This window comes from Rousettus aegyptiacus, unplaced genomic scaffold, assembly GCF_014176215.1.
Source record: "Rousettus aegyptiacus isolate mRouAeg1 unplaced genomic scaffold, mRouAeg1.p scaffold_m13_p_13, whole genome shotgun sequence".
NCBI classification, from domain to species: Eukaryota; Metazoa; Chordata; class Mammalia; order Chiroptera; family Pteropodidae; genus Rousettus; species Rousettus aegyptiacus.
This window is the reverse complement of record NW_023416288.1, coordinates 49,414,376-49,427,158: the sequence shown is the minus strand read 5'-3', so window position 1 is coordinate 49,427,158 and position 12,783 is coordinate 49,414,376. Positions and strand designations below refer to the sequence as shown.

At 60.7% G+C, this 12,783-nt stretch overlaps 2 protein-coding genes across 8 annotated transcripts in view; one reads left to right on the top strand and one right to left on the bottom strand.

The window, feature by feature from the left end:
• Nucleotides 1–198: 198 nt before the first annotated feature.
• On the bottom strand, nucleotides 199–2,740 carry TMUB1 (transmembrane and ubiquitin like domain containing 1). 2 transcript variants are annotated; one of them, XM_016163987.2, is made up of 3 exons: nucleotides 2,619–2,740; nucleotides 1,289–1,707; nucleotides 199–1,000 (listed from the first exon to the last, which is right to left on the bottom strand). In XM_016163987.2, the coding sequence occupies exons 1-3, from the start codon at nucleotides 2,730–2,732 to the stop codon at nucleotides 649–651; spliced, it is 885 nt and encodes a 294-aa protein (XP_016019473.2). In that variant the 5' UTR covers nucleotides 2,733–2,740; the 3' UTR covers nucleotides 199–648. The 2 variants fall into 2 exon arrangements, with proteins under 2 accessions (XP_016019473.2, XP_016019474.1); XM_016163988.2 differs by lacking the exon at nucleotides 2,619–2,740 and adding an exon at nucleotides 2,064–2,403.
• A 2,642-nt stretch (nucleotides 2,741–5,382) lies between these two features.
• The window catches only part of AGAP3 (ArfGAP with GTPase domain, ankyrin repeat and PH domain 3), a 49,428-nt gene continuing 42,027 nt past the window's right edge, over nucleotides 5,383–12,783 (top strand). For 3 of the 6 annotated variants that reach the window (XM_036230660.1, XM_036230659.1, XM_036230658.1), the window contains exon 1: nucleotides 5,649–5,991. In XM_036230660.1, coding sequence (XP_036086553.1) covers nucleotides 5,664–5,991 — 328 coding nt within the window. In that variant the 5' untranslated portion in view covers nucleotides 5,649–5,663. Of the gene's footprint in view, nucleotides 5,992–12,783 lie in introns of all 6 variants that reach the window. The other 3 variants (XM_036230661.1, XM_036230663.1, XM_036230662.1) reach the window with 3 other exon arrangements.

Here is a 12,783-nt window from a genome sequence, read left to right as displayed (position 1 = left end):
GCCGAGGGGCTGGGGAGGGTGGGGGCCGGGGGACCGAGGGGCCAGGCTACGAGGCTGTGGCGGAAAGGCGAAGGCAGTCTGGGGCCGTCCTGGGAGGGCCGGGCACGGCGGAGGACGCAGTTCGCGCCCTGCGCTCCCGCTTTCCCAGTGGGCGCGGGCTCCCGAGCCCCGCCCCCACACACAGACACACACCGAGAGTGAAAACTTCACAGTAATTTAATCTGCACATGTTCCAGAGAATTTCCTCCGCCCCCTAAGTCCCCTCGAGGTCCTTGGATCCCCAAATCAGCACAAGGAGCAATTAGGGACTAGAGGTGGCTGGGTCCTCAGGCAGAGCACTAAGCCGGGCCAGGGGTGTGGTCCCACTCTGCCCAGGGCCAAGGCAGCTACAGCAGCTGCCTGACCCAGAGGACCCGACTGTCAGTGGGGGCTGAGAGCCAACAGCTGGGGGAGGTGGCTCAGAGCCATGGAGGTCACAGGGAGGAGCCTTCCCCTTCCCCTGCAATGCCCTGCGGCGCAGGGCTGGGCTCCAGGGTAGTGGGAAGATGCAGGCCGGAGCGGTGGGCCTGGGCAGACAGCAGCTCCCACGGTGTTGTGGGGAGCGAGGTCCAGCGGGGCCAGCCACACTGCTGAGAGCCCGTGGAGGCACTACGGGCGGTACATGGCAAAGGCCAGGAGACTGAGAAGCAGGGTGAAGCCGGCCAGACCCAGAGTGGCAGTCAGGGGGAAGAAGGGTCGGTATTGGATCTGGCAGTACCAGAGCAGCAGCAGCAGCAGAAGCAGCAGGGGCAGCAGCAGGCTGCCTATTTCCAGCCCGGAGGGGCCTGGCTCTGACCCCGGTGGGCATGGAGGATGTGGGGGACCGACCCGTGTGGACACGTGGCAGTGGAGAACGCAGTTGGGAGGCAGGTGAAGGCTGCCCAGGGTCTGGGTGTCGTCTCCCAGTAGTTGCCCTTGGTAGATGAGTCGTACCTGCTGCTCCCGGCCGGGAAACTGGGTCCTGAGGAGAGAGGGACCTGGGTAATAGAGTAGGCCTCAGGCAACCCTAGTCCCTTGCCGGAGACAACACTCTCACCCTTGACCTCTGCCCTCCATCTACCCACCATCCAGGCCATAGCCTACACTGGGGTACCCTATTGCTAAAAGGGTTACAGTGTGTGGGTGGGGCGTCTAAGTTCCCTCATCTATAAAATGAGGAGAAAGTGTCAGGTGTCTCTGGTGGCCCTTCCAGGTCTGTCATCACTCCCTCACACTCTAGCATTTCATTCCTGTCCTCGTCCCAGCTTACCTTTTCAGGGAGCCGATAGTCTCATGGGGCCAGGCTCTGGCCACCTGCTCTGAATCATTGAGGAATTTCAGCCGCAGTACTAGGGGCTCCTGGGGAGAGTCCGGGGGTGGCGGCGTCGCTGGGAGCCCTGTGCCTGGCTCTGGTTGTGCAGCCTGACCTCTGTGTCTCAGGCTGGGGGTCTCGGCTCCTGGGGCCTCCCCTCTGATGTTATCGATGACCGCCATGGCTTCGCTGGGCTGTGCTGGTGTTGGGGTCTCTGATGGCTGGGCCAGTGGATCAGTGCCGTCCGAGGTGTGTGTTGAGACCCAGGCGAGAGCCAGCACCACAAGGCAGGCAAGTACCGCGAAAAGGATGGTCACCTCATCACCCACCCCTTCAATCAGGGCCATGGCACCCGCCTTGCCCGCCGCACTACCAAGCTGGAGAGGCACAAAGAACCCATGAGGGGTTGAGGGGCTGGCTCACTGGCCGAGTTCTCTGAACTCCAACAGGTTCCAGACCAGCCCCCCTCAACTGTCCCACAGTCCTCACTTCTCTGCCCCCTTACCCAGACCCCACCCCTGGACACAGACTGCTCTGACTCCTTGTGGCCCCAAACTTAACCTCGTGTGCCCCTTTCTATCACCAAATTTCAAGTCCTAACTTTTTGTAACCTGCGTTTTAGGTCTTTAACCATCTCCCAAATTCACTAAACCGTATCCTGAGATAAGGGCCTTGATCTAAGCAACCTCTCCCCTAAATTTACCCCCCAACCAAACTTTACCCCAAAGCTTACCTAGTTTTCCGTCTACTTCATCTCAGGGTTCATCTACTCCTTCGCCTATTTCACCCCAAAGCTACTTATCTACCCGAAAGCTTGTCTACTCCATCACTAAAGTTTCTCCAAGGTGTGAGAAAAAGGGCCTCTGGCCACACACCCCTACACCCCACGTCCGCTGCCATTTACCCAGACCCCACCCGCTCGCACGGGACTGCTTTCCCAAGGCGTCCCCACACCAGACGTCGAACTCCGCCCTTTGGCAATCTGGAGCTTCCGAGGGTGGCCACCTCCCACCTAACAGCCCCTCCCGTTCCACTCGAAGTCCCACCCCGCGGCGGCCCGACTCCACGCCTCCTCTGGAAGCCTCCCCAAACATAGCCCCCTGCTGGACCCCAGATCCCGCCCGGGAATCTGAGGCTTCGCCCTCCCCACCCCCAACTCCTCCATCACCCCTCCCATCTTCCCGACCCCCGAGCCTTGGGACCGCACGGGCGATCCAGGGACGGGGCGAGCGGGTGCCAGCTGGGCCCATGGCGACGGGGTGGGCGCGGTCACGGCGCGGGGACTCACCGCCGGGATCCGCCAGCTCCATAGCGGACCCTCGGGCACTTCCGGGCGGGAGGCGCCGAGGTCGCAGACACCTGAAGGTACCCCCTCCTTCTCCGCCGCCGCCTTCTGGAGCATTGTGGGACTTGTAGTCCTGGCGGTGCGCAGTCCCCGCCCTCCGCTCTGCGGACCCACGTGCAGGGCTCCGCGGACTAGTTCAGATGCCCACAAGACACCTAGAGGCTGGCGGGGCGGATTTGGGAGTTGCAGTAGCTCCCGAAGGTCTGGGCGGAGGCAAGATCCTCCCCGTCCCTGCCGGGAGCCAGAGCATCTGTGACTGCAGAAACCCACGTCAGCGGGAGCACGTCAGAGCGCCCGTGTTTCTAGATGCAGGCTCTGGTGAGCTCAAGTGCCCCTACTCACTCTTATTTATATCAACGTGAACGCCAGAAGGCACCTTGGAACCCCCAGATTCACTCTTCAGCCCAGAACCGAGTAACCACGGGCTGCCCCACCAGTCTGGCTGAACACACCTGTCCGCAGGGCTGGCCGCGCTGTTCGGCTGTCCTGTTCCACTAGTTCTTTCGCCTTAACCCTGCAAGACTGTGAACAAAGCATGCACTGTGGAACTGGACGGCAGTGCAGGTCCCTTATCCCTCAATGGCTTTAGGTGCATTCGTTGCATCTCTTTGAACCTGAATTTCTTCGTCCTAAAATCTACTCCATGAGGCAATCGTAAGGAAAAAATTAGGTGTTCTGTTACATGTGAAAACTATGTAAGGAATCTGTCACACAGGAGATATTTTATTTGCTCACCTAGAATTACTACACTCCCTCCACTTGAACTTGGGCTTGGAAGTTGGGTCTTTAGCATGTTACTGTGTAGACTACACAGCAGCTGTCAATTTGAGCCTCAGCCTGGCCTAGACCAGCTAATTTCTGCGGGGTTCCCCTCCTTCCTCTGGGCCCCTATAGCCACAGAGATCTTACACCCAGGATTTTATGGGACAGTCTTGATTAAAAGTCATGTACCCTCATGTTCTTATAGCACGTGCCTACCTGTGGGAGCAAGTACTCCAAGTGTTGCCTTGGGAATGTCAGTTTAGATTTATAACATAAAAAACTAACCTACCTCTAGTTCCTTCCTTTCCATTATTCCTTTACTCTGGGAACATGTATTAAATGTATACTCTATGCCAGGCATTGTGTAAGATGCTGGGAATACAGTGGTGAATCAAACCCTGCCCCTGCCTTCATGGGGCCCATATCCTACTAGAGACAGACTATTGGACAGCCCACCAGTACTACTGCAGGTGTGTGCTGGCTGCTGGGGCAACACATTTGAGAAGCTTTTAACCCTCAGCATCTCTATTGGGAAGTACCTGGTGCGACTTCTTGCCGTCGATTCTAATTAAGCATCTAAATGAGATGTTAGGCATTGCTTTCAGACTGACAGAATGTCAGAGCTCAGTGTTCTGTTAAACCACTGTATTTTGCAGATGAAGCCCAAGAAGGGTAAAAGACATCCTTAAGGGCAACACAGGTAGATAGAACCACATTTCTCAGGAGTTTTTGGAGGCCCTGTGTTGATTGGCTGCACTGAATTCTTTGGAAGGGACAAGAAACTTGGAAACGGTGACGGAGTTGGTACTGGGGCAGAGCCACGTGGGTAGTCAAGTGGGGGTGGGGGGTGGGGGGCTTTACACTGGGAAAAAATGTTCACTGTGAACTAGCTTGGCCTGGGAAGTGGAAGTTTGTGTAAAAAGGATGACCTGTCAACTGTGCCAGAAGACAAGGTGGGGGCAGTGCGTGTGTCCTCTTGTGGTTTTTAGGAAAGGTTGGGGAGGGAGGTGGGTGGGAAGGGGGTTGCCAGCAGAATTGCATACAGCTTTGGCTTTGCGAATGCGGGGGACTGGGCCAGCGAAGGGCGCTCCCTGGCCTCAGGAGTGGATAGGAACACAGGATGGACAAAGGGGTGGAGACAGGGAAAATTAAAATAGTCATGTGGGCTCTGGTGTCTCTTGAACGGGATGCGAGACCTAATATTTGATTCCTCCGCACCAGTGGGGTCTCTCGGTGGTCAGCGCGAACCCTCCGCAGTTCTGCAGGGAAGCTTTAAGGAGCGACCGGAAGATAGGAGTGGGGAAGTTGTTCAAAGTGTCATTTCCAAGAGCCCCACCAATGAAGCTCTGAGAGGGAACTGAAAATAGAAGCCAGGGACCCAGATTTCCAGTCTCCGTGCTGCAGCCGTTCGTGGAGAGTCCAGGGGAGAGCTAGAGAGAACCCTGGGGACGGGGTAGTCTCCAGGGATGACCTCGGGGCGGGGGACCACGGAGCCAGTGCCGCACTGAAGTCAGGACCGTGTAAAGGAGGCGCAGCTGGGCCTGGGCTGGCGGCCCTTCTCGGCCAATCAGCCGCGTTCATCAGCACCCTCAGGCGCAGGGCACTGTTCGGGTACTGCCCTGAGATCGGACACCACCCCACCCCACCCAGACTAGCGCAGGGAGGCTAAAGTGGCAGCCGGGGCCGGAGGAAGTCAGGGCAACTGTCCCCTCGGCGCTGTGACCCCCGTGGCGGTTGTGGGTGGGGGCCGGAGAGGAGGCGGAAGGGCCTAAGCATGGTGGGAGGGGCCGGGCGCCTGGGCTGGAGCGCGCGGCTCGGGGGTGGAGGCTGCAGAGCCAGCTAGCGAGGGGCGGGGGCGGCGGGGAGGGGGGCTCGGGCTGCGTGTGCCGGAGCCGGCGGGGGCGGCGGTGCGTGCGCATGACGCGGGGGGAGGGCCCGGGCCGCGCGCTCCCGGTCCCGTTGTTGTTGCCGCTGGAAGCTGCTCTGAGGCAGCGGGATCGCGGCGCCGGGAAGCGCCCGGCAGCGGCGGCCACAGCGTGCGCGGCGGCGCCTCCCGGCCTCGGCCCCCGGCCCCGGGCCCCATGCACTAGCCCCGCGCCGCCGGCTCGGTAGTCCCAGCGCCGCCAGCCCCGCGCCCGCCGCCGCCGCCGCCGCCACCGCCGCCGCCGCCGCAGCGCCGCCCCGGGCCCCGGCCGGGCCCGCCTCTGGCCCCGCGGCTCCGGAGCCATGAACTTCCAGGCGGGCGGGGGGCAGAGCCCGCAGCAGCAGCCGAGCCTGGCGGCGCCAGGGGGCGGCGGCGGCGGCGGCGGCGCGGGGGGCGGCGGGCAGTTCGGCGGCGCGGGGCCGGGGGCCGGGGGAGGCGGCGGCCCCTCGCAGCAGCTGGCCGGCGGGCCCCCCCAGCAGTTCGCGTTCTCCAACTCGGCGGCCATCCGGGCCGAGATCCAGCGCTTCGAGTCCGTGCATCCCAATATCTACGCCATCTACGACCTGATCGAGCGCATCGAGGACTTGGCGCTGCAGAACCAGATCCGGGAGCACGTCATCTCCATCGAGGGTGAGCGAGCCGGGGGCTGCGGGCGCCGGGGCTCTGCGGGCGCGGCCTGGCCATGCTCTCCCCGTTGGGGGTCCTCGCGCGCCTCAGGTCCCGGCCACGCGGTGTGCTGAAACCCGGCGCTGCGGGGCCGGCGTCCAGGCTTCGCCATGTCTAGTCTGGGGACACTTTGGGGCCGAGGGGCAGGTCTCGTGGCGGGGGACACGTTTTCTGCGCTTAATGCTCCAGGACTCGACGGTGGCGTCGCCCAGGGAACGGGTGCGCTCGAAGCCGCAGATATTACGGGGGTGTGAGGCAGATCTGGTCAGGCATGGCCAGGGAGGGTGGGCGCGGCGGAGGGCCTCGGCGGGCCGAGAGGTGGGGCCGCTGCCCGGGCTCTGCCCCGCGGCGCCGCGGGCATCGGAGCCTCCCGTAAGTGGCTGGCAGCCTTCTCGGGGCCCCGCGCCCGCGGGCCCGGGAGGGCGGCGCTCGCCGCGGGCCCCGCTCCCGACTCACGTCCCGCACTCTGCCGGGACCGGGCGCGCCGGGCGGGGCGGGCCTGGCTCCGGGCTCGGGCCGCGCGACGGCGTGGGAGGCGCCGGTCAGTTCATCCGCGCCTTCACAGGGCCCACGCGCGCCAGACACCCGCCGCCGCTTTCCAGGGGGCCTCTCGGGAGGCAGGAGCGGGACTGTGGGGCGCTGACCAACTTCCAGAGGCACGGGGCCAGACCTAAGAGGCCAGAACCCCGGGCCGCTGTGCTTCCCAGCGCGCTTTTCTTTAGGCTCTGGGGCCCTGGACTTCAGCTCCTGAGAGGCAGAGGAAGTGGGTGCGCGCTGCTGGCAGATGCCCTACCGCTGGGCTTGGTGGGGGCCGGCACCACCCACAGGCACCCCAGTGGCATGGTGACCTTTGAGTGCCCAGCGGGCAGATGAGCCTCGCCCTGGGCCATCTGCTTCCTCCTCGGTTCCATTTGAAGGGGGACGCCCACCAGCAGGTGGTGGGTTTCGCCTCAGTAGAAATGTAGGGACAGTGCAAGGCCTTTGGCAGATGACGCGGAGTCGTGAGCAGGGGTCCGCCCACTACTTGGGCCTCACCGTTAGGGGCCCCCTCCCATCTCCACCTCCCTGTGCCAGGCTCTGGGGGCTCCTTCGCTTGAGCACCCCCTTTCTGCTTTCAGAGGTCCCCATGGCTGGGGAGGGAGCCTTGGGTCTTTTGGGGGTAGAAGACCCCGTTAGAGTTGGGGTCCTGTGTCTCGCTGTGACATCCCAGCCTGACTCCCTGCCATTATCGCTCATCTTCCCTCTCAAGGCCGAGTTCGCTGTGAACTAATTAGGTGACAGAATAAAAACTCATTAACATGGATCTGAGTAAATGGCCTGAATCACCACTGTGGCTGGGGACCTGGAGATGGCGTTTGTGCGCGCCCCAAAGAGAGATGACCAATTTTTCTTCCTCGAGCTGAGGGGGGAGGGGAGGGGAGAGAGCCGCCATTCCCTGCAGCTTCCTTGTCCTTTGGAGGAAGTAAGAGAACTTCCCAGTAAGCTCCAAGGTTCCGCCCCCCCCCCCGCCCCCCAACACACCCCACACCTTTCAGTGTAGAGACTTGGTGGGACAGCCACAATAGGGGTGAGAGAGGGCGTGTCCCAGAGCCCTTCCCAGAGCAGAGAGAGAGGCAAGAATTGGAGGCTCCCACATCTGACTCCCGCTTTCTTTATCAGTGATCACCCCCGCCCGGCCCACTGCTGCCCCCGGCTCAGGGAGTCTGTGGCCACGGGTCTCCCGAGATGTGAAGGCCATGGGCCATGATTGCCGGACACATTGGGTCCCCATTATTCCCGCCCCCCCCCCACCCCCAGCTTAAATCTAACACGACAGTCAGATTTCCCTTCTTAGAGCCCTTCCCTGTGACCGACCAACTTCCCCACTGCGGTTTCTTCCCCGTGTTCCGTCTGTTTAGCCCGGGAGCTTGGTGTCACCCTTGTGAATCCTGGGACCCAGTGTCTCATTGTCACCAGGCCCAGCTGCTCCTCACACATCCGTTCTCAGCTCTCCTGATCCCTGCTTCCCCGTTCTTTCTTGGCAAGGCCTCCCACCTCGTCCTTCCTTCTCCCCCTTACTTCCAGCCTCTCTCCCTCCCGGAACCCGTTTTTATTATCCACCTCACCCCTGCTTTCCCACTTCTGTCGCCCCAGCTTTTCTGCCGTAGGCAGGCATCAAAAAAAAAAAAAAAAAAAAAAACCCAGAAAACTCCTTTTCCAATTTCTGCCCTATATCCTTTCTCTCTCCATCTGCGCGACCATATTGCTGCTGTCCTGCAAAGCAGCGTCCCCACTTTCTTTCTTGGCAGAGAGAGGGGAGCAGCGTCTCGGGCGTTTCCCTGCTCACTCTGAGCCTGACCGAGCCCCCCCTGCCAGGGCCCAGCAGACCCGGGTTGCGGCTGTTACATAAACACTCGTCGCTTGGGAGGCCGATGTGTGTTTACTAGGGATGAGCTTCTTAGTGGGAAGGGATGACATTTTCCTGGTGTATAATAAGCCTCCGCCTCACTCTGGTAATACTCGAGTGAAGGGTTTATTTGTCCCGGCTCTGAAGGTGACCTAGAAGGTGCAGTTAGGATCCGTCTGGCACCCAGGAAGCACAGTGGCACCTTGTCCTCCTGCCCTCTCCCCCTTTTCTGACTCCTTACTCAGGGCAGGAAGAAGCCGGGGAGCATTCAGCTTTCCGGGGTCTCAGGACAGGACCCGACGGGAGGCGGGCTGTTTTGAAAAGTTTTTTTTTTCCCACCAAAGGCCAAGGAAGAAGAAAACGTGTTCACTCTGGGGTCTTAGGAATGAACACAGGGTAACAAGGACCTGGGACAGAGAGATGGGAGGGAGGCTCGCCACGTGCAGAGCCTCCGAGCCACTCTTACCTCCCTAGTGGGGAAACCGAGGCTCAGAGAACCGAGGGATCTGAGCTGATTGTCCCGGGATCGGGCGGGGCCTCAGGCAGGAGCTTGGAGGGAAAGGAGCCCCGACTTGCTTGGGTCCGCCTCTGTGTCCTAGAAAGAGGGCGGCAGAGGAACCGGGCCTCAGGCCAGATGGGGGAAAGCCTGGGCATGGGGAATGCGGGCAGCTGGACCAGGTGAGCAGGAGCCTGTGAGCTGTTGGTAGAAGCAGCCCTTGGGGTCCCGGCAGGTGGCTCGGGAAGGCTGGCATGTCCCTGAGAAGAGGTGCGCCCCTGGGAGGGCACGCAGGGCGAGCAGACGTGGGCTCCGCAGGCCCCCAGGGAGGGCCCAGAAGCGGACCGTGGCCATGGGTGTGCCGCACAGCTGTGTGCGGGAGTCAGGCTTTGCCAGCTGGGAGGCTCGTACCTGTTCCTCGTTTTCTCCCAGGTTTTTCTTTTTCTTTCTTTCTTTCTTTTTTTTCTCAACAGCGAAGTTCCTTTGAGCATTTCAGCTGCAGGCCGGCTTGTCCTCGCCCTAATGTCACTGCTCGCGCACCCATCCAGGCACTCCTTTCCTGTGGGCTCAAATCCGGGGAGTGGGGCACTGAGCTGTGGGTGGCTGTGTTGGGATGGGGGCTCAGCCCACACTCTTCCTGGCAGGCCTGCCTGGGCCTTTGGAGTTTGTCCCTGTTTCCCGTGTGTTCTGTGACCAGGTCCTGGTGACAGCCCTGTGATGCAGAGAGGAGAGCTGTATCCGTTTTGGAAACAGGGACGCTCTCTCCTGAGCTAATCGGCCCTCGGGTGGTGGGCATCCCCAGCCTGGTGACGACATTCACCTGCCGGAAGTGTGCATTTCTGAGGCTCCTTCCAAGGAGTCTGATTGCGATCTGTGTTTATAACTTCCCTAGGGTAATTAGCCAGTTTAGGGGATGAGTGCTTGGGGACGGGGCGGTGGGGGGGGGGGGGCGCTGGTTGCCTATATAGGACTTTGCACAAAGGAGTTCTAGGAATTCTGAAAAAGAGGATATCCAAGTGGGTGCCAGTGGCCAGGGAGGGCCACTTTTGTTCCAGATACATTTAGACAGCTCCCGCTGTGTGGCCCAGTTGCATGCAGTACAGTGGAAGGCAGGAAGGAACGGGGGGAAGAGGGATCCTGGACCCCAGAGGTGATGGATCGGCCTGTGGGAGGTGCCAGAGGGGGCTTGGGGGTGGCAGGAATAAACCCAGACTTTAAGAAAATCAGGGCAAAGGTTAGAGAAGACTTCACGACACCTTTTCTCAAGGTCAGAGGAGAGAGGTGGAAAGACTCACCCCGGCCAGACCGCGGGCTGCAGGACCTCAGGCTGCAGGCAACAGGGAGGAACCCACCCCCTCACCCCCAATTCAGTCCTCAGTCACTGCCAGGCGGGAGACACTGCGCAAAAATGAGACAGTCCTTGCTCCTAGGTACCCCATGGCTAGCCAGCTCCAACCGTTCACTTTTCCATTTATTTCTTTCACTGAGCGTGAGTGCCAGGCGTGGGGGTCCCAGAGAGGGCAGGGTTCGCAAAGGCAGCAGAGGCGCGTGGAAGCGGACCGCGCTCGGGGAGCAGCAGGCTGGGGCATCGCGTCCACGGCATGGGCAGGGGGACCCTGGTTCGCGAGTTCTAACGCTTTTCCTTGTACCGTTCCCGTGTGCCTCGCCACATTCCAGGAGACCACTGGAGAAGGCGCCTAATCCTGCAGGGAAGGGGCCGCCACGGGCGGGCGAGGCAGGGGTGCTGCGCGGGCTGCGCTGGGGAACGCTTGCTCCGTCTGCAGCGCGCTGGGTGGAGCAGCGGGCGACCCAGTGGGAGGAGAAGCGATTACTGAGCTTTTAGGGTCCACGCTGCGCCTTTGCACCCGAGCCTCCCTGCCGGCTGTGAGTCTGTGCCCGGGAACCTCAGGAGGGCAGGAAGCAGAGACGCCTTTCTTGAAAAGTGGGATTAGCCTGGCGGAGCGGCAGACAGGGCCCTCAGAGCTCCCGTCGCTATTCAGCATCACCTGAACACCCACCTGGACCCTCTGGCTTGTCCTTAATCTCTTTCTAATATGCAGGTAACTGTCAGTTTAACCAGGTTCTGTTCCTCCTGACCCTAGGCTGATTTCCACCGTGCAGGCCAGAGGGAAGGGGCAGGCGCCTGATTCTGGAGGTGGGGCTGAGCCCGAGGGCGTGGGAGTAGGAGAGGCAGGCGACCTGGGACACCTGCTCGGAGGGTGGAGACGGGGCTGTGCGGCATTCTCCCGACTCGCACTCCCCTTCCTGCCTGCTGGGGCTGTCACGAGGCCTTCACGGCGCTGGGGCTCACCGTTATTATTTCCCCGCGGGCTCTTTTGAGGCGTGGACGTGGCATCTCCACTGTGCGAATGGGATAGCCTAGGACTTAGATGGAGGGGCTCCCCCAGGCCGCCCAGGCCCAGCAGGTGCCGAACCAGGGCCTGCGCCTGGTTTTCCAGCTCCGGCCCGCGAGCTCACGCTTTTCCCCTTTGCAGACGGACAAGTGAGCTCTGGGCTGGACTGGTCAACCCTTCTAAGGGCCCTCTCAGGGCTGCTTTGGACCTGAAGTTTAACCTTTGGAAAAATTTAGAATGTAACTTCAGGGTGACTTAGGGTTCTTCGTCCCTTCCACGAAGTCTTCCGATGTCGTGAGTCCCCCCACCAGACAGTGGTTCTCGGAGCCGTGCCTTACGGACGTGCATAGATAGAGCGTGTGGTGGACATTCTCCTGAGAAACACTTTAAAATAGTTCAACGTTGTTAAAGTGTAAATCCATGTTTAAATGGCAAAAAAAAAAAAAAATCGCATGCTTGTTGTAACATTCAAACATGGAAGGAAGTGGAAATGCGGGTCCCCTGCGGCCCGCTGCCCCCAGAGGCACCTGCGTTGTGTGTCGACCTGCCCTCCCAGCCCGTTCTCCATGCCACCTGTACCTGCCGCCGGCTGCTCTGTGACCCCTCCCCCCCCCAGGGTACTGGCATTTCACAGCCAAGGTGGGGGCTTTCGGGAAAACTCTCACCGGGAGAAGGGGAGCCAGAGAGTCACGGATTCCTGAGAGACGGTGTCCACCCAGACGGGAGTCAGGGTTCCCGGGTTCTTGCTTCAACTCTGCCACTCGCCGGCTGCGCACGCGCGCCCTCTGCTCTGGCCTGATTCCGGAGTCACCCTCAGCTCGTGTCCGTGCAGCACCCCTTGACCCTGCACGCATGTGCGCGAACCTTCTCGGTCTTAGCTGTCGGCCTTGGTCCCACTCGTCCAGGGAGCGCGGGCTGCAGTCACTGCCATGTCCCGAGCCCGGTTTCTTGCACGCAGCGAGCACCGTGGCGTGTGCCGCCTGGCGGTCCGCCTCCTCCTCTGAGACGGAGGAGCGATAACATGATAATGGAACCTCCCAGAAGGGCGGTGCTGGCGTGCGGCGGGTCACGCGTGTGAGGTGCGTGTGGCAGTGCCCGGCGCAGAGCGGGCACCCAGGGAAGGCTTCGTCATTTCAGAAGGCCGCGTTGCTTCCTGGTCAGGGTGTGAGGGTATCACGCATCTCCCTGGACGCAGACCTTTGCACACTCGGCCGGTTAGTCCCTTTGGACAGATTCCCAAGAAGAAAGTGGGGATACTGCTGGGCGTGCACGTGTTTTACGAAGGCCCTCCCCGTTGGCAGGCACGGAATCCACCTCTCGCCCGGCTCCCTGTTGCCCGCCTATTAGGTTAAAACAAAAGTTTCAATGATTTGCATTGTTGTATTCTGGCCATTTGTATTTTGTTTAATTCTGTTCGTATCCTTTATTCATTTTCTTCTCGGTTTGTTACTCTTTTTCTCATTACACGTGAAACGATTTTAATTCCTTAATATAGATTTTTCTAAAGCGCACGTCGCCGT

Excerpts from the sequence above, each read along its gene's own strand:
- TMUB1 (XM_016163987.2), bottom strand. The coding sequence starts at position 2,732 with ATGCTCCAGAAGGCGGCGGCGGAGAAGGAGGGGGTACCTTCAGGTGTC. Across the intron at positions 1,708-2,618 it reads GGAGCTGGCGGATCCCGGCG|CTTGGTAGTGCGGCGGGCAA; the intron begins GTGAGTCCCCGC and ends GTGCCTCTCCAG. Across the intron at positions 1,001-1,288 it reads ACTATCGGCTCCCTGAAAAG|GACCCAGTTTCCCGGCCGGG; the intron begins GTAAGCTGGGAC and ends CTCTCTCCTCAG.